This window comes from Meles meles, chromosome 2, assembly GCF_922984935.1.
Source record: "Meles meles chromosome 2, mMelMel3.1 paternal haplotype, whole genome shotgun sequence".
Classification (NCBI taxonomy): domain Eukaryota; kingdom Metazoa; phylum Chordata; class Mammalia; order Carnivora; family Mustelidae; genus Meles; species Meles meles.
The window spans coordinates 7,299,127-7,320,638 of record NC_060067.1 but is presented as its reverse complement, the minus strand read 5'-3'; the positions used below and the strand labels follow the sequence as shown (position 1 = coordinate 7,320,638).

The following is a 21,512-nucleotide window of genomic DNA, read 5'->3' as shown; positions in this document are numbered from 1 at the left end:
AGACTTCAAAAGAAGAAATAAATGTACCAGAAATGTTAGGATTTCTAGTTTTAAGACTAACTTTCTTCCTTGCAGGAAAATCAACTAGCTCAAAATTACAAAAATGGTGTTCAGTAAATACCCATCAACTAATACCCACACATTTTACTTCCTTACCTAAAGCTCTTTATAAAACAGGCTAAGTTGGATACTGGATGACTACTATAAAAGCTGTAGCACCATCAAAGTATTTTTGTGTATTTTGTTCCTGAATTAAGAGGTGTATTTAACTCCATTACATGAGCCCAAAAAAAAAGTATTACAAAATCAGAGATCTTACCAGGAATATTCCATGCCCCTTCTACTCATCCATGCCTACTCTCCAGCACTTTGGGGAAAAAGAATCCACCCACTCACACCAAAGACAACCACTTCATGCATAAAAAAGGCAAGGAAAAGGCTAGTCATGAGGCATATGAGGAATGAGGCAAGACCATGAGGGCAGGGACTTTTATCTATATTGTTCACTGTTGTCTCCACAGCTATCTAGAACCTTACCCAGCACATAGTAGTTACTCACTAAATACTTGCTGACCGAATGAATTATTCCTTCAAGGAATAATTTTGGGACTAACTTTGGGAAACCAAAATTATTTTCAGTGTTGATGGTTTTTCCTAAGGCTTAGAAGAGTTCTATTATTTTATTTCCCAACTTCTCTAATGGAAGAATACCTGAAAAGAAAAAACAAAAACAGGTTTCTCCATAGAAATATACACACATATATATGTATGCGTATTTGTATTTACAGAGAGAAATACATATGACTATATTGCCCAGGTTGAGCCAAAAATAGATAACCGTGGGAAAAACTTTCCATAAAACACTGTTTCAATATAATTTTATTAGCAGTTATTACATCAAAATTCACATTTACAGGATCCAAAGGACTGCCTTAGAAAATTCTAAAGTATATGTAATAAGATTTCAACAGTAAGACAGAACATCTTCTCATTACAGCACAGCCCTTAAAAAGTCAAGAATAATACTGAGAAATAAGTGCAGTTCTATGAAGAACCAGAAATGAACTCTCGTGCATAGTGTCACTTAAAGCAAAGTTCCATGGAAGTATGATATACTTCTATGGATGTAAATTTCAGTGGCAAACATCATTGGCTTCCAAACAACTGACACTAACGGAACCTCCAATCAAAAGACAAGCACAGTGGCTTTCATCCAATATAAAGCTATGATAATTCTATCAAGAGACCCTGAATCCTTAGGTACACGTAATATGATTTTCTGCTGTGACACCAGTACAAAACACATCAACTCTAATGCATAGATTCTGACACATTATGACAACAGAATACTAAAGATAGCCTTTCTCTAATCAGAAAATGCTGAGTTTTCCAATGCAGCATACACTGGTCATTGCTGATCTAGTGAAATTCTACATCCTCCAGCTTGAGCAGTATTGTAGGATTCACAAATATTACATTTCATGCCTAATATATGGAACTGGACTGTCGATCTCCCATTGCAATCATTGCAGAGAATCTGAAAAGTGAAGAAATGAATTCAAATTAAGTATATTAAACCTTATAGATAGAAAATGCCACTGTCTGCTCAAAACAATTCCTCAAAAATCATACCAAAGAACTGAAACACATATAGCTAAGTCTAAACATTTCGCTAAATAGAAATGCCTTGTATTTGTTTTCTGGAAACTCTAAGAGGCTATTAAAGTAGCTCTGAATTCAGAAATGGAAGTGTAGGTTTGACTCAAGAAGACTTATTTTAAAACTGTTCCCAAACAGTCTAAATTTGGGTACAGTTAGTCTAAAAAATCTAACATAGGCATCATCTGACTGACACCTACACTTAGAATCCTTGACACCTGTAAAATTATCTTTGTTAATAAAACAAATCTTTACAAAATTTTAGTATTTTTGCTTATTCTTTAGGTTTAATATACTAAGTTCTTAATGCCTCAAGAATGAATTAAAGTCCCAAAAAATCGTTCCTAATTTAATAAAAAGAAGCTTTTGACATATCCCTAAAATGACAATAAGATGTCCCTTGGGAATTAATCTCTTCTACTACTGAGAACCCAAAAAAATCAAAAAGGTGTTAACCTGAAAATAGATCATTGCATCACTATGCGAGAAAAGCATTAGCTTTAGAATAGTCATACCATAATAAATAGAAAACTTCCAAATTTGCTCAAAATTGTAACCTGGAAAATAATTAAGAATACAATCTGAATGTAGAAAGATTAGTGATGCCTTAGAACTAGGGGACTGGGGAATGGCTGCTAATGGGATTTCTTTGGGGGGCAAAAATTGATGATGATGATGCTTGCATAACTCCAAGAATATACTAAATAGTGCTAAATTGCGGGGCGCCTGGGTGGCTCAGTGGGTTAAAGCCTCTGCCTTCAGCTCAGGTCATAATTCCAAGGTCCTGGGATCGAGCCCTGCATCGGGCTCCTGCTAAGCAGGGAGGCTGCTTCCTCCTCTTTCTCTGCCTACTTGTGATCTCTGTCTGTCAAATAAATAAATAAAATCTTTAAAAAAAAAAAAAAATAGGGGTGCCTGGGTGGCTCAGTCGGTTAAGCATCTGCCTTCAGCTCCGGTTATGATCCCAGGGTCCTGGGATCAAGCCCCACATGGGGCTCTCTGATCAGCAGGGAGCCTGCTTCCCCCTCCCTCTTTCTGCCTCTCTGCTCCTTGTGATCTCTGTCTCTCTCTGTCAAATAAATAAATAAAAATCTTTTAAAAAAAATTTTTTTAAAAATAGTGCTAAATTGCACACTTTAAATGGACGAGTTATATGGCACGTCTATCTCAATAACACTGTTATTTGAAAAAATGATCTACATGGAACACAGCACTCTGAAACCTATAGTAAAACATCATGTAATTTATTAGTATTTTAAAAGTGATCCTTCATTGACCTTACTAGCAATTCAATTATCCACATGAATAAAAAGGGTAATGAACATTAAAAAACAAAAGTAATCTTCAAAAATCAACAGATAGTATGCCTGAAATAAAATTTAAAATAATTACAAATAACACATCATTAAAATAAAACGTAAGACCAGTAATTCACCTCTACTCAGTTACATTACTGACTTTTTCTGACGAGTAAGATGTCAATAATTCAGAATGAAGCTTTTGTCTGCCATCTAGTGTTGGGAAGAATTACATAAAGGTATTCTTAGTATTTTTTTGGTCTGGTCTTTCGAATTCAAAGTAACTAAAATCTATTATTTGGTCCTCTCCATTAATCATCACATTGGTGTCTATGCCACAGCAGTATTTTTGAGACAGATTTGAGCAAAAAGGCAAAAAAACCAGGAACATCAACCAGGAATCTCGAAAGTTCTAAGCACTGACTCTACTCACATCCACAGTCATGTTCTGGTACTCCGATGGCATAGGAGTCTGTGCTACCTCATCATCCAGCTGTCTCCAGTACCGAGTCATATCTAAAGCAGAGTGCATACATAATGGACATCTGTAGCCTCTAGAAGAGACAGAAGGGTTATTTTTCCAAACATTAAACAGGACTATATCAACTCCGCTATACAAGTAGATGCATGGTAACTGGTCCATAAACCTTCCAAACAGAGCATTATTCTGTATTTCAAGATCACCTGTTACAAACCTGGGTACTTTTCACTGTAGTTCTTTTTTTGTTTTGTTTTGTTTTTCCCTTTTTTTTTTTCTCACTGTAGTTTTTAATTAAATCCTGTAGCCTATGGTATTTTTTAGACCTCCTTCTTTATCCTCAGTTCTCTAAAGTGGGAAGGAATTAGTCCGTATTCTCTGTAGAATATATATAATACATTTTTTATATAAAGCTTTTTATTTAAGTAATCTCTACACTCAACATGGGGCTCGATCTCACAACCCAAGACCAAGAGTCATATGCTCTTCCAAATGAGTGAACCAGGCACTCCTATATTTAGCACATTTTTAAAAACCTGTTTAGCTGCTTTTTTTGGCTAAATAACCTCAATTTCTTAATATACTCAGACTGTATCATATTCTTTCTAAAAATTCTGAAGAATTCACTTCCACCTGGCTCTTAAATTACAAGTTCTGCTTATGAATTTGCAGGACCAAAATATATTCACACAGTCTCTTCTCTCCTAACTGTTCTCACTTCACTTTAACATCCTTCCCCCACAATAAAGTCTCTGCTTTAGATAATCTTGTTACCAGCTTTCTTTGCAGACGATTATCCTGGGCCAATATAATGACTTAACAGAATTCTGAACGACATGCCTCAGCATTTGACAGTTCTATGGACTGCCTTTGGCAGAGCCTGTGCCCCCTTAGAAAAGAATAAGTAGCTCTTGTAAGTTGTAGGATGAGATAAGGCATAACACAAGCATGGGGACAAAGATGTACTCCTATATCCACAAGATGCTTTGTCCAATTTAACACTATTGATTTACCCTGTCCGTCTCAAGATATCTCCCACGCCAATAAGGTGTAAGTATCAGCAATATTTGCCCACTTCCACATCCCAGCACAAGTTAAAAAAAAAAAAAAAATCAGACATCTTACAATTACAACTTCTAAAAATCCCATCAAACACTCACTCTTTCAACATTTCTTCATAACACGTTCTGAAAAAAAAAAAATGACACTATTTTAGTAAAGCAAAAAGCATCTCCACTATTTTCAAACATTTTCTGAGGAAAAAAAAATTATTTTACCTATGTAAAAGATGTCCACATGGCAAGACATGAGCAACAACACGGGATGTGTGAATGTCCTATAAAGGAAATAAATGTTAGTGTTTGCATGAAAGCAGTATAAACATCCAAGTACTTTAAATTCAAGAGGGACTATTTCCAAAAAAATGAAACCTTGCCATTTGCAATGATGTGGATGGAACTAGAGGGTATTATGCTAAGAGAAGTAAGTCAACCAAAAAAAGACAACTATCATATGATCTCACTGATATGTGAAATATAAGAAACAAGGCAGAGGATCATAGGGGAAAAGACAAAAAAAATGAAACAAGATGAAACCAGAGAGGGAGACAAACCATAAGAAATTCAATCATAGGAAACAAACTGAGGGTTGGTGGGAGGGCAGAAGGGTGGAGAGACGGCGTAACTGGGTGATGGACACTGGGGAGGGTATGTGATGTAATGAGCACCAGGTATTATATAAGACTGGGTATTATATAAGATGAATCACAGACCTGTACCCCAAAACAAATAATACACTATATGTTAATTAATTGATTTTAAATTTTAAAAAATTTAATCTTAAAAGATGGACTATCTTTTAAAGTTAATAACACCTCACAAATTTGCTACTCCCGAGTTTACTGTTATTTTTCTATGTAGGCTCCACGCCCAACATGGGGCTTAAACTCGTGACCCTGCTATCAAGACCTCCATCTCCACAGACTGAGCCAGCCAGGCACCCCTTTATTACAAATTCAACATGACATTTGTTAAGAGAATATTATTTCTCTCTCTTTAGATGTCCTCGGGTTTTCTGGAGAATAAATTGAATGTAATTTTAAAAAAAAAGAAAAGAAAAGAGGGAATATTTCCAAAGCAAGTAATATTTTAAGCTTACCTCCAAACATATTGGACAATTCTGCCTGGAAACATTTTCAATACACTGTTTAAAAGAGAAACTCAAATTACTAAAAGCTTAACTAGATGGAAATGACAAGTGTACATATTAATAAAAACTAATGATAAAACAATGACACTAACTTACTAAAGCTAATAATTAATATTAACGCATGTCTCTTCTATGTCAGACAAGAACTGAACAGTTAACTCATACAGCTATTTCAGGCTCTGCATATTACCTGCATATTACCTAAAACAATGAAATCAGTGAATCAAGATTTACCAAAGATAGAGATAATGTTTGGAATCTACATGTATTTCCAAAGCTACTTAAGGGTATTGACAATGATTACAGTTCACATTACTGAAATTTACTACACACCACATATTAAGTACACTACCTGTATTAGCTCAACCATGTCTCACGGTGTACCTGCTATAAATGCAGGTACAATTATCACCCCATTTTACAGATGAGGTATGTGAGGCCTAGAGAAGGCTCAGTAACTTCCAAAGTCACATACTAATAAGAGGTGGAACTGCATTTGAGCTCCAACAGGCTTGGTCAGTACCAGAGCTCTTCACTTGGTAAGACAGGATAAATAAAGGCGGGAATGTAAGGGGAAGCACCACACCATGGATGATGCCCAGGGTTTTTTTGTTTGTTTGTTTTTTTAAGATTTTATTTATTTACTTATTTGACAGACAGAGATCACAAGTAGGCAAAGAGGCAGGCAGAGAGAGAGGAGGAAGCAGGCTCCCTGGTAAGCAGAGAGCCCGATGGTAGGGCTCGATCCCAGGACCCTGGGATCATGACCTGAGCGGAAGGCAGAGGCTTTAACCCACTGAGCTACCCAGGCACCCCCAGGTTTTTTAGTGAGCACTTGAGTATATGATAAGACCATTTACTAAAATACAGACAATAAAAAAATAACTGACAAACAAATAAAGAGAAATAAGAGAAAACATACATATAGTTTCGGAAGACCACACAGCTACCATACCCCCAACTCAAGTCTATAAAACCAAACTCAATCTTTTAATTCCAGCAAATTCATAGTCTATTAATCAAATACGTTAAAACAAGGGCTTAAAAACCTTACGAGACATCTCTACTCAGCCCCATTCTTTTTCCCTTATACCGTGCCACCATATCTCAAATGCTCATTATTCATTTCAATTTCTCTTAACACCTGAAAATTTGAGGCCAGCATCTATTTAAAAATCCCCATTAATGTTAACTATATCGAATTAAAATAAAAAACTTAATTGAAAAAAATCCTCATTAGTCTCTCTAATCTCTGATTTTTTTTAAGATTTTTTTCTAAATAATGAAAAATAATTTTAAAGGGCCTGGTATCATGGTATAATTAATAGATCCAAAATTAAAAATATTTCTAACTACAAAAGGAAATATAAAAATATTTTCTGAATTTTCTTGAAATGCTATTACATTGTTATTGCTTCTTTACTATGAAATTTTATTCTTTTTTTTTTTTTTAAGATTTCTTATTTATTTATTTGACAGAGAGCAAAAGAGCACAAGCAGGGGGAGTGGTGGAAGGAGAGGGAAAAGCAGTCTCCCCGCTCAGCAAGGAGCCCGATGCAGTGCTCAATCACAGGACCCTGGGATGATGACCTGAGCTGAAGGCAGATGCTTAACCAAATGAGCCACCCAGGCACTTCTCATTTTTAGTTATTCTTAACACCAGTACCAATGAGATGAATCCATAAACTTACTTAGAAGTTGTCAACATTATGTTAGTAAGTGATAAAAGTATTCTTACACACTATACGGGGCCTGGGGCTCACTTAAGCATCCAATTCCTAATTTTGGTTCAGGTCATGATCTCAGGGTTCTCGGATCAAGCCTGGAACTGATCCCCATGTCGAGCCCTGAGCTTAGCACGGAGTCTACTTGAGATTCGTCCCCCTCCCTCTACCCTTCCCTCTGCTCATGTGCTCTCTAAAATAAATAAATATATCTTAAATACACACACACACACACACACACACACACACACACACAAACACACACACTATACAGAAGGAAAAGAATTATAGATCAGATATTCTGAGGCATAGGTCTTAGAACATCTACTTAATAATGCTCAAAAATAAAAGCAACATAGTTGTACTTGGTAATATCTGAAAATTAGCACACTTCCAAACATATTAGGATTTAAGTTGGTTTTCAAACACAATATAATACTTTTTAAATTATGAAAACTTAAGTATATACCTTGTGCTTTCCTTGGAGATTCATAGCTAGGCATAAGTTACATTTCAAACAGTGGAAAAAGTCTTCCTTTGGACCAATCCTAAAAATTACATAAAAGCCAAAAAAATTAGATTCATTTTTACTACAATGGTAATTTACTCAATTTTACATAAGTTTAATTTCACTGTAAAGTTAGTTCAATTCACAATGAAGAACGTGGGGTAAACCCCCACCTCCCCAATATCACTCCCCATTCTCCCAAATGTAAGCACTATAAACAGAATAGTATCTATCCAGGTTTTTTCTATAAAAGTGTATACACAACACACACACACACACACCCCCTTTGGGTTTTATTTTTTACATAAATGGATTCTTTCTATACATTCTGTTCTGCGACTTTTTTTCACTGAACAACGTATCCTAAAGATTATTCTGTCTAGACCACTTCATTCCTCTTCAGAATTACATAGTATTACATGGTATGGATAAATCATAATTTGTGAAAGTATTCCCATATATAATTCACTACCTTGAATTTGTATAATGATATAAAATAAATGTGCTTATACAGGGATGCCTGGGTGGCTCACAGTTAAGTCTGCCTTCAGCTCAGGTCAAGATCCCAGCGTTCTTCCCCAGAAGAACAGGAACCAACAAATTTACCAAAAATAACAAACATTAATTATGATACCGCCACTCATGGGTAACTACAGCTAATATTTTGGTATGTATGACATCCTGACAGACATTTTGTACCAATCATTCTCCCAATCCCTAGATATTATTCAAGAACTTACTTTTAATATGGGCTTGCAAATTTTACAATCTTCCAACATACACGTTGATTCTCATTTTTCATTATTATTTTTTTGTTATATATTTATCGGTACAAGACATATTCTACCCATAATTCTTGGTACATAACTCTATTTCCTTGAGATAATCTAAAAATGGAATTATACAGTCAAAGGGCTGAAACATTTTTTAAGAGCAGAAACCAGAACACCAAAACCACATCTACCATATCATATTCTCATGGTAAATATCCTGGAGCTTATTTAATAACAATAAGAAATTATATTTCCCCATTTAAAAAAAAAAGAAAGAAAACAAGCTCATTCTAGTACACTTCAGTAAGGATATACGCACCCATTGCCAAAAAATTCAGTGTTGGATGTCTGCCTCTAATTAAGGAAAAAGTGAAACCCTGTTTTTAGGGCACGTCACTCTTTGAGAGAATAACCGCCACAGTCAAAAGATTATCTAACTATCATGGAGCTATTTTAAAATATAAAATCAGGATTAATATTACTAAACTCTGTAAGAAGCACTGATTTCCTTATAGTGATTATTGTCTAAAGACAATAATTTTCAAGCCCAGAGACCAGAGTCAAGCTTAGAGGTGTTGTAAGTACCAAGCACCAGCAGGAGAAATCTGATCACCTTTACTTTGCAGATTTCTTAAATGGACTAGAAGCAATACCTAAGTTTCATAATATACTTAAGACAAAAAAGTTGTCGTTAATATCCAAAAGGGGACTCGTTGTAAAAGAGCATCAAAGAACGTTCAACTACAAAATAAAAAGACTGATATTTAAGCAAAAATTTAGTAATTCATACACTCAAATGACATGATTTTTTTAAATGTCATCATGAAAGGGTGAAGAGTTTCCAATGACACTGTTATTGCAGAAACATTTCGGATTTGTCTTCTGATATTTTTATTGTTTAAAAAAATTAACATTTTCGGGGCGCCTGGGTGGCTCAGTGGGTTAAAGCCTCTGCCTTCGGCTCAGGTCATGATCCCAGGGTTCTGGGATCAAGCCCCACATCGGGCTCTCTGCTCAGCAGGGAGCCTGCTTCCTCCTCTCTCTCTCTGCCTGCCTCTCTGCCTACTTGTAATCTCTGTCAAATAAATAAATCTTTAAAAAAAAAAATTAACATTTTCTAATGTCTATGTCATTTCTGACTGAACAGTGTTTGCCAATCTTATTTAATAGATTTTGCTCCCAATATCTTTTTCAGAGAGGGAGAAGGAAAGGGGGAGTGGCAGAAGGAGAAAGAGAATTTTTTTTTTTTTAAGATTTTATTTATTTATTTGACAGACAGAGATCACAGGTACACAGGCAGGCAGAGAGAGAGAGAAGCAGGCTCCCCACTGAGCAGAGGGCCTGATGCGGGCCTCGATCCCAGGACCCCGAGACCACGACCCGAGCCGAAGGCAGAGGCCCTAACCCACTGAGCCACCCAGGCGCCCAGGCTCCACACCCAGCAGGGAGCCCTACACAGGGCTTGATCTCATAGCTCTGACAGCACGACCTGAGCTGAAATTAAGAGGTAGATGCTTAACTGACTGAGCCACCCAGGCACCCCTACCCCCAGTATCTTTTAGCAAGCTTTAAAAATAATAATAAATGAATACCTCTGAAAATCCCCAAGGGCAGTGAATTTTCAGTGTGCCAAAGGCACTCTGAAAGAACTGTACAAAGATGTTCCAAGGATTTCTGAACAATGACAATAGACATAAAGCCACCTAAAATACCCACCTGAAGTGATCATAATCATCTGTCTATAACACACACTAGATGAATGGCCTCACAAGAAAATGAACAATGTTTGTTTGTTTTTAAGATTTATTTTTATTTTAGAGAGAGAGCGAGAAGTGACTGAGTACAGGGGGAGAGGCAAAGGAACAGGGAGAGAAAGAAGCTCCAGCAGACTCCTGCTGAGCGTGGAGCCTGACACAGGACTCAGTCTCCCAACCCCGAAATCATGACCTGAGCCAAAATCAAGAGTTGGATGTTCCACCAACTGAGCCAACCAGGTGTCCCTGAACAATGTATTTCTAAGGGGGGGGGGGGGGGGGGGGGGAATGGATTCCTCACTGGTCTTTCAATAGGAGGGACTTCAATTCACAGTATTTTGTTACATGAAACTAGCCATCCCATTTTGCTAAAAGGTTTTAACAGCACTCTACCATCTTTTATGAAGTTTACACACCAAAATTTACGTGGTATGGCTCCTAAAGGGAGAAATGTTGAAAGGGAAGTATGTGTATAAAGTATGTGGAAGGGAGGTATCTGGGTGGCTCAGTCCTTTCAGCTCCTGCCTTCAGCTCAGGTCATGGTCCTGGGATCCTTCGATCAAGCCCCTCAGTGGGCTCCGGGCTCATCTAGGAATCAGCTTCTCCCTCTCCCATTGCCCCTCCCCCCATGTGTGCTCTCTCTCTTGCTCACTCTCCCTCTCAAATAAAAATCTTAAAAAAAAAAAAAGTATCTTGAAGAAAAAGATGATATAAAAATTGAAAAAAATTACAAGATTGATCATCCTAAATAAGACGTTTATAAATCTAAACGTAAATAAAATTTTTGTTATATTGAAACTAAAAAGATAGTCACCTTTTTTTTTTTTTTTAATTCGGGAGCATTTTATTTAATGTGATGAGTATGCTATCTTTATAAGTTCATTCCAGTCTGGATAGTCACCTTTAGATACAATTATGAGCTCTCAAAGGCTTCAAAAACATTGAATTTGACAATGCATAAACAGAAGTAATGATAAGCCAGAACCTATTACCAGTGTACTTAAGATCTGCAATCAATATCTTTCGATGGTATGAGTGCAGGACGTGAAAAAATTTACAGGCCTGTAAATTAATTACAAACTAGAGCCTACTAGAATTGTATCTAAAACCTAGAATCAGTTATTACAAGAAGAACGTGTGTCAGATTTATGCATGACAAATGACCAGTAAATAACTACATTCAAAGGATATTGCCAAATTTAGTACATATCCCTTCAGAACTAGAAAAATATGGAATCAAAATTTAGATTTGCAACATTAGTTCTTACTAAATTTTCTAATGAAGCTGTTTTCACTACCTTTATTGTCATTCATAATATATAAATTATACAAACAATAAAAAATATTGTTATTTGTAAAAGGATTTAAAAATATACTTAGATGCTAAATGTTGATGACAAATTTTCCTCATATACAGATGGAAATCGTAACACTAAAAATATTTTGCTGAAGATACACAACCCACACATTACTAAGCACCTACTGTATACATGGCACTCCCAGGTATACAAATTTAAAGCTTGAAAATACCTTGATCTCATGAATCTCAATATTTACCAGGTACAGGAATTTAGAATTTGAAAATATCTTAATTTCATAAAGCTTAATATATATAGGGTAAGATGAGATGTCTACCTATTCTGCAGTCTCAACAACTTGAAAGTCAATAAATTAACCATAAAATTTGTTGATTCCTTTGTTGTAATAGTTGTAATTAAAAACTGTGCAGATCTGACATACAAAATAACTCAATATAACAGTGAAAATGAACTGGAGCTCATGAATCAAACAGGATGAACCCTAGAAACAAGGTTTTGTTAAAAAAAAAAAAAAAGCCACAGAAAAATAAATAGAATGTGACTTTAAAAATAAGCAAACCTAAACATATATTGTAAACTTCCACTCCACAAAGATAAAAGTAGTCTGTATAGGACCAAAGCTCCCACTGACAACTACAGAGACTAGATTCAAAGAAAACAAACAAGCCCTTTAATAAGAGTAAAGAACAACTAAGGGCTTAAAGGGTCAACATCCCAGAGAGAAGGGAAATACCCTGAGGCAAGGCCTGCTTCTTCCTCAGGGAATCTGGAGTCCACACTAGTCTATCAGAAGCTAAGGAGCCAAGCAGCAGGTAAAGGGGTAGGAAACCAACTAAACCCTCTGGCACTTTCTCTGCTAGGGAGGCAAAAAACTGGAGAGCAGGTCCCACCACCAGAGATGCCCTGGTAACCAACCTGGCTTTAAGTCAAGCCCCGTGAGGAACCATGTGCTAGGAGCCTGAGTGTTAGGGAAAACAAAACAGAACAGGACTTGGCCTCTAATCATCTCCATCTTTAATTGGATAAATGGAATCTGTCTCTAATTAACTGCCTGCCCAAAGAAAATTCTCTTTGGAAAAAAAGCATACAGAGCTTATACAATTTTGTCCAACAACCAACTAAAAAAAGTGTCAAGCACACCAAAAGGCAGGACTAAAGAACCAAACACCAAAGGAAGAAAAACAGAAATCAGAACTAACCCACAGGTAACCAAGACAGTGGATTTCTGAGACAACTGCCATTCGATTACCAGTGAGTAATATGTTGAAGGAAAAAAAAAACGTGAAGAATTTCACCTAAAAAATGGAAAGTACAGAGGGTGGGGGAGAATTAAATGTAAATTCTATAATTTTAAGAAAAATAAAGCCTAAAATGAAAAACTCAATAGGTTCAATATTAGATTCAACACAGCACAACAGAGACCTTGAATAGAAATCAGTAGGAACTATGCAATTTAAGCATGAAGGGAAAGAAAAGGATAAATACAGGAAAAGAAATTTAAGAGACATATGAGACACAGTGAAAAGGTCTATACCTAGAGTCTCAGGAGAGGCAAGAGCAGGCGGCAGAAACATTATCTGAAGAGACACTGGCCAAGAATATTTCAAAACTGACAGAAGACATCCAGCCACAGATTCAAGAAACTCTACAAACTGTAAGCCGGATAAATATTTCACAAACCTGGACACATCATGGAAAAACTGCTAAAAACCAATGACTTGAAAACATCGAGAGAGGGATAAAGGACAGATTAACCTCAAAGAAGCAATAATAATCCTGTTTGGTGACTCTAAAACAGAAACCATGGCACCCAAGTATCTTTAACAGCTGAAAGAAAGTAATTCTACACCCCTCCAAAATCTTACAAATGAAGGCAAAACAAAGACATTTTCAAAGAGACAAAAAACTGACAATATGTTTGTCATATTGTCATATTTCATATGACCATAGCCTCACTACAAGTAATAATGAAAACAATTCTTGAAACTGAAGGAAAATAATCCTGAAGACAAAGGAGATACGGAAAGGCAAGAAGATCAAAAGAAATGGTAAATATGTAGGTAAACCTAAGAAAACATCAACTGTTCAAAACAACTGTAGAGTTTTAAACACACAGACTAAAAACATGACAACTGCACGTAAACCCTCTTAGTGAAGGTTCTTGCACTGCCCAGAAATGATCAATCCATTACGCTAGTAAAACACGGGTGTATCTACAATTTCTAAAATAACTGCTAAGAGAATAATAGAAGAATGTATCTCTAACAAATTTACGGAGAATAAAAACAAAATAGAAAAATTGCTGATTAATCCAAAAGAAGGCAAACAAGGAGGGGAAAAAAAGGACAGACAAATACTAAGGGAATAAAAAAATACTAAAATTGTAGACTGAATTGTAAAATTGTACATTGTAGATTTATATGTACATTTAAACAATTACATTAATAAGTAGACTCAATGTGCTAATTAAAAGAGTTTTCATCAAACTCCATAAAAAAATAAAATTCAACTATATTCTGCTTACAAGACACATGCCTTAAATATAAGTATACAGAATGTTTGGAATAAAAAAAAAGAAAAGGGATGGATACACATGTAAAAACCAATCAATGAAAAGTGATCTAGATATAGTAGCTCTTAAGGCAGGAAATATTGCTAAAGATAAAAAGAGACACTATACAAGGGCAAATGGGTCCATCATAAAGGAAAACAGAACAAATCTATGTCAACGCCTAACGATACTGCCTTAAAAGACATAAAAATGCAAAAAAGCAAACACCATATGATTTCATTTACAAAATTCAGGAGAGTGGTTACCTTTGGACGAGTATATTGACTTGAAGGGGGCATGAGAGAGGCTGCTACATTGCTATGAACATCCCACTTTGGGATCTGGGTGGTGATTAAAAAAAGAACGTTTTCCTAAGTAAACTCCTAAGGTTGCTTGTTTATGATTTCTGCATCTTCTGGTATGTGTGTTATCCATCCTTAAAAACAAACTACATAAAAGCTAGGAAGTGATTTAAAATATTCAAGACAGTGGTTATCTCCAATGGGAAAGAGGAGAAAAGACTAAGGTGGAACTCTTGGAGCTTCACCAGTATTGGCAACGTTCTATTTCTTAAAATGAGTGACTTACTGTATCAGTATACTTTATAACATACGTTACACACGTGCTTTTGTATGTATCTAATCCTTCAGGGTTTTTAGAAAGAACACTCCTATATACGGCATGCCAATCAATAGTAGCTTATCAGTGAGAGCCTAGACTGTAGGTTTCTTTTGTTCTTTCCACTTTTTCATGTTTTCCAATTTTTATAAAATCAGCCTATACTTTGAAAAGGCTTTTAAAAACTGAGTTTTAAAAAAGTAAAGTCCACCCTAATTTTCTACTTCAGTTGCCTACAAAACACTTCATATAAAAGCATGTTTTCTATCCAAAAGTTAAATTTTTAAATAGCCACAAAATAACTGGTGGGTTAATTAAATTATTACTATAAAAGAGGCATGAAAAATTTTTTTAGACTACCGGAAATGTTTTTAATATTTATCGTGTTGGTGGTAACACAGTTATATATATTTGTCACACTTCCTGAACTGGATACTTAAAATGAATGCATTTTATTAGATGCAAATTATACCCCAACAAAGCTGATTTTAAAAACTATTATTGATCAGGTACATTAAAAATAATTAGAAAAGAACATTTTACATACAGTACCTACAAATTCCACAGTTTTCACAATGATACTGTTTCTTGTCTTTGTCAAAGAGATGGCAAATACTGCAATAATATTCCCCAAACAATGTGCTACATTCTTCGCAAGTCTGTTGGGCCTAAAACAGACACATGTAATTAAAAATTAGATTAAATTTACCAAAACATTTTGTAGTATTATCTGAATATCCACAATTTGTTACAATATATGCAGATTCTTACAAGGTTTTAAACATTTAACCAAAGATACTGCTTAGAGTTAAAGAAGTCTTATTTGCATACTCTTGATCAATTTTATAAATCATCTTAACATTTTTTTAAAAAGAAAACAGAAATATGATAAAATCTTACGTGCTGAATTTTTTCACAGTTTACGCACTGCACTTCCTTTACTTTAAAGCGATCTAGCTGATGATCTTCATTGCTATCATGACACAACCGACAAGTATAAAGTTTGTCACAGCAAGGTGCCTAATGCCCAGGGGGAAAAAGAGGTATAAGAAAAGATAAGTTTGTAATGCAAAAAAATGTTTCTTTCTCCTCCTGGAATAAAGTCAAAGAATACAACCAATCAATCGGTTTGTAAACTGATCCTAAACATAACTTTTCACTATTTCTTGGCATATTTTAACTATTCCCCCTCAACATCTATGTCTATCTACATCAAGTTGAACATAATCTGGTCCTTAAATACTAAAGAATGATGAAGAATGGATACCCACAAACAGAACTAATCACACAACACCCTAAACTCATCCTCAGCCTAAACGGCAGGTAGGCAACTTCTTCTGAGACATTTCCAGATAAAGTCATTTACCCTCTTCAACCTTTAAACATTAACTATAATAAAGGTTATATTTTAATTCACTCGTATTTATTAATCATCAACTATATCCTTGATATTTTAGAAGATAGAATAAATTTAAGAGATAGCCCTTGTTTTCAAGAGTGGCAGACTGCCAAAATCTTTTCTTTCCTTCTTCCTGGACACATGATTGCCCAGCTATACTACAGTTCCCAGACTCCTTTGATTTCAGCTGTGGCCAAATGACTAAGTCCTTACCAAAAGGAAATGAGCAGAAGAAATCAGTGCCACTCCTGGGCCTGAGTATTAAGAAACGGGGCACGAACAAACTGGGGGTTGCTGGGGGGAGGTGGGATTGGGAGAGGGGGAGCGGGCTATGGACATTGGGGAGGGGAGGCGAACCATAAGAGACTATGGACTCTGAAAAACAACCTGAGGGTTTTGAAGGGTCAGGGGTGGGAGGTTGGGGGAACAGGTGGTGGGTAATGGGGAGGGCACGTTTTGCATGGAGCACTGGGTGTTGTGCAAAAAGAATGAATAATGTTACACTGAAAAAATAAATAAAATGGAAAAAAAAAAAAAAAAGAAACGGGGCACGCCTCCTCCTCCATGCTCCCTTTCCCTTTTCCATCAGATGAAACTGGCGCAGTGGGTTAAGCCGCTGCCTTCGGCTCAGGTCATGATCTCAGGGTCTTGAGATCGAGTCCCGCATTGGGCTCTCTGCTTGGCGGCGAGCCTGTTTCCCTCTCTCTCTCTCTGCCTGCCTCTCTGTCTACTTGTGATCTCTCTGTCAAATAAAAAAATTAATTAAAAAAATACTTTAAGGGGGCGCCTGGGTGGCTCAGTGGGTTAAGCCTCTGCCTTCGACTCAGGTCATGATCTCAGGGTCCTGGGATCGAGCCCCACATCGGGCTCTCTGCTCAGCGGGGAGCCTGCTTCCTCCTCTCTCTCTCTCTGCCTGCCTCTCTGCCTACTTGTGATCTGTCTGTCAAATAAATAAATAAAATATTAAAAAAAAAATACTTTAAAAAAAAAAAAAAAGAAACCTAGACAGGACAGCAACCCAGCTGATGACTGTATGCCCTAAAACCCGGCAAAATAATACAACGGGAAAAACTTGTCCCGGGAGTGATCATGTGGATCAGTCTCATCGCCAAACTGGATAATTCACCTTGAAACTGTTAGGTGGGAAAAAATAAACTCTTAATTCTTTAACACACATTACTGTTGGGTTTTGGTTACCCTTAGTAGCTTAGCCTTATTCTAACTAGTACCTCAAGAAATTTCTCAGCCAGTAAGTTAACCCAGTACTTTCCAGTATACTGTTATCTTCTCCAAATTCACTCATTTCTGAAGATTTCTTATGATGATTTACCACAACAGAGTTCATTCCTTAAAGATTTTAACACTCAACTGGTACCCATTCTCTCCCAACACTACTCTCATCCTAAATCTTAGTGATCTGCACAACTACCCTCAATTCCTTGACTTTCTCACTTCCAATGGCCTCGTCCTTCAACCCTACTCAGCCAAATATTCTCAGTCACACCACAGTATAGGGGTTCCCAAATGTTTTGGTCTCAGGACCCCTTTACACTCTTAAAAATTGTTGAGGATCTCAAAGAGCTTCTGATTATATGAATTATCTGTACTGACACCATACTATAAAATAAAACTGAAAGGTTTTTAAAATACTGCTTCTTTTAAAAATAGTAACAAACTCATTACATGTTAATGTAAATGACATATTTTAATGAAAAATAGCTAGTTTCCCCAAAAATAGTTAGATTCTCATTTCTGCTTCAACTTCGGTATTCAATCAGTTTAGATGAAGTATATGAGGAAATTTTGGACTCTCACAAATATATAGTTGGAAAAGGGAGGAGTATTTTAATAGGCTTTACAGAGAATTATGGATACTCTTCTCTGATACTACACCAAAACTCGACAAGTCTTATAAATGATCAGTTGTAACATGGGCTCTGAAATTGTATCGGTGAACTTTTCTCCCTCTGTTGCATCAAAATCCTCTGATCTATCCTACACTTTCAATCAATCTTTTACCCACACATTAGTCATTCGGAAAATATCAGTGCACTGAGTTCTACAGCTCTTCGTGTTCACACATTTTCCATGCCATATTAAAAAAAAAAATCATTATTTGTTTAACATCACTACCAATCTCATCAGCAAGGTCTTTAGGTATTGGGACACTTTTAAGCTCACAGAAGCTTATACAAGTGTCTCAAAATTCTAAGTTTTATGTGAAAGGTTGAATTTGACCACCGTCAATTGTTTTCCTTGTAATGACAGTTTCTTTTCAATGGTTCACTTTTCAAGAAAGTGCCCACCAAATACTCAAGTCTAAGTAACAAGATTTCAAGTAAAAACTGTTACATGAGAAACTAGTTCAGTTCACAATCCAACTGCATAAGAATTTTCCTCACAACAACCATCTAATTTTAGTATGCAGAAGTGCTTGATGAAAACATTCCATTTCATCAAACATGAAAAAAGACATGTATTCGAGAGCTGAGATTTTTATAAAATTAGTAACTTTATTGCTTTAGTTTTATCAATGACAGCCTTAAATGTTTTAAACTATAGGTATAGTACAGGTCAGACACCAGCAGTTTTAATAACTGCTTTTGCACACACTGAAAAAGACAAAATCTTAGTATTCGAAAGTAGTTTTGACCCCAAGGATCCCCTAAAAGGGCCTCAGGAAATCATTGGGGGGGGGGGGGGTCCATTCACCACACTTTGAGCACCATGCTCTAAAACAAGAACTAAATCTTGTTTATATTGTAAGTTCAAGTATGAAATCCTCTAACCACTACCCCTCTCTTTCCAACTCATTTCAATGCTTCCCTTGCACATATTCTAATCCTTTCCTTCTCTCTTCCTCTACCTACTCTCCTAATCAAAACCCCAAGTCTGGTTAAATCCAATTCTCTCCTGTATAGGAATAATCAGACATAGCTGAATAAGAATTTTCACACTAGTCTCACTTTTAAGTCATGATCACTAATAAAAAGTGGGTTTTTATTATATTTCCCTAGTCGATTCCCTCTTTTTTCTACAGTCTAGGACCTAAAATCTAGATGATTATTTCACATCTTCTCTCTTTAAACCTTTTCCTCCACCCTTACACTCTGCTCATTATCTTATTAAACAGAAATATTCAAAGAAAACATTTTCTCGCCAACTCTATCAACCTACTTGCAAATGTACCTAATACTCCATCTTGCTTTCTGTTGTATATTTGTCTCTAAGGCCAACTCCTCCACTTGTGCAGTGGATCCCATCTTTTCTTTGATTACTTAAGAGCAGTAAATGCTCCTACAGTTTTTTCTTTCCCTCCTGCCTTATAAAATGTTCTCACTTCATGGGACACCTGAGTGGCTCAGTCCGTTAGGTGCCTGTCTTCGGCTCAGATAATGATCCCAGGGTCCTCCAATGGAGTCCTGCAGAAGGCTCCTTGCTCAGCGGGAAGCTTCTCCCGCTGCCTGCAGCTCCTCCTGCTTGTGCACTCGCACTCTCTCTCTCTCTTACAAATAAATAAAATCTTTAAAAAACAAAAAAAAAGTTCTCACTGGGTTATTTCCAATATGCGAACATGCTGCAATACCTCCCATTTTAAAGGGAAAAAAATTTCATGATCCTACATCTTTCAGCAACTAGACTTTTTTTTTTTTTTTTTTTTTTTGCTCCCTTTCACAGCAAAACTCCATGAATTGTCTATGAAGGCTACTTCCAGTTCCACTACTCTTAATCTCTCTCAAATCCACTCCAATCAGGCTTTGTCCCAATCTCTCCACTGAAACTTCTCTTGTCAAGATCACCAGTGACTTCCTTGCCAAATTTAAAGGTCAGTTTTCACTTCTTATCTTACTCAAACAGCAGCATTTGATTTAGTTGATTACTTCCTCCTTAAAACTCTTCACTTGGCTTCTGGTATTCAAGGAAGAAGGAGGAGGAAGGCAAAAAAGTATTTGATACTCAGGGTCAAATATCTCAGCACTATGAGACACAGACATATTTATGTGGTTTCCTGGGGGGAAAGGGGCCAACATGTTGAATTCAGCTCCAGTTATCAGGTTTCAAAGAGTAACAAAACATATCAGTGGAAATGGAATCGTAAGGATAGCATTCAGTTCGCTTACACAACACTCGGTGAACCCCTAACTTTGAAGAGCTTCACCCAGTGCAGTGGAGGAATGTTCACCAAGGCTGGCCTAAACAGAAGGCTCTAAGTTGTCCTTACAGCCCTCATACTTTCTTTTTGCTTTTCTTTCTTTTTTTTAAAATGAAACAGGAACTTCTATCACCCCTATTTCACAAATAGAGCCCTTGCTCAAAAGCACTGACCTATCAAGGGTCAGAGCTAGATGTGGGGGTAGGGCTGTAGGACTCCAAAGCTCAAACTGTCTAAGTAGAATCTTTAAATCGCTTCTTGCAGCAACAACAAAATCAGGAAACTTTAACTGAATGGGTGCCAAGTTACAACGCTCTAGACTGGCTAGCGATTTCCCGCAAAGTAAACAGCAAAAATAACAATATAGGCAGACTGGGCATTTGCTACACACGATCTATTTAGTGGCAATTCCATGGCTGTCTTCCTATTCCACAAAAACTCTGTCCTGGCAGGCTTAGACATACTCGTTGACTCTAAAACGCAGCGGGCGAGCTGTACAACTTATTCACTAAGGAGCTGAAATCCTACTCCGATTCTCCACTCACTTGTCCGTCTTCCATTATTTCATCGCACCCCTGAAAGTCACCCTGGCCGAAAGCCAGCCCAAGCCGGGGCTGCCTCAGTCTACCTACAGTAGCAGAAGATGCGTAAACGCACTGACAAAGTGAGCGACGTGCAAGCCCACGTTCTTCCCCGAGCAGGGAGCTTTGCTCACGAAGTGTAAAGCAGGGGGAAAGGTGGGGGCCTGCGGTCGCCCTGCCAAAACGTTCTCCACAGCAAGAACCCAACTCGAGGTAGAGAAGGTAGACGGACGAACAGCTTAGCCTCTAACTTAAGCCCAAGCCTAACCGCCTTGCCCACTCGGCCCGCCCCCACCCGGCCCCGCGGAAGCTTGTAAGGGAAGAGCCCACTGAAGTCGTCACCTTCAGGAGACATCCTCTGTCATAGTGCTCGCAGCCCCGCCGCCCGTGCTTTTGGCCGCGGGCGCCATCTTCCCGCGCCGAGGCCGCCATCTCTACCACCTCCCCTCAAACTCCGCGAACCCTTCCCGCAAGACGAAAACCACGCCC

General features: G+C 37.1%; 1 protein-coding gene across 1 annotated transcript; it reads right to left on the bottom strand.

The window, feature by feature from the left end:
* Positions 1 to 861: 861 nt before the first annotated feature.
* Positions 862 to 21,502, bottom strand: RCHY1 (ring finger and CHY zinc finger domain containing 1). Its single transcript, XM_045992737.1, has 9 exons — positions 21,366 to 21,502; positions 15,791 to 15,910; positions 15,443 to 15,558; positions 7,837 to 7,915; positions 5,593 to 5,637; positions 4,713 to 4,771; positions 4,596 to 4,622; positions 3,391 to 3,511; positions 862 to 1,537 (listed from the first exon to the last, which is right to left on the bottom strand). The coding sequence occupies exons 1-9, from the start codon at positions 21,453 to 21,455 to the stop codon at positions 1,409 to 1,411; spliced, it is 786 nt and encodes a 261-aa protein (XP_045848693.1). The 5' UTR covers positions 21,456 to 21,502; the 3' UTR covers positions 862 to 1,408.
* Between the last annotated feature and the right edge of the window lie 10 nt (positions 21,503 to 21,512).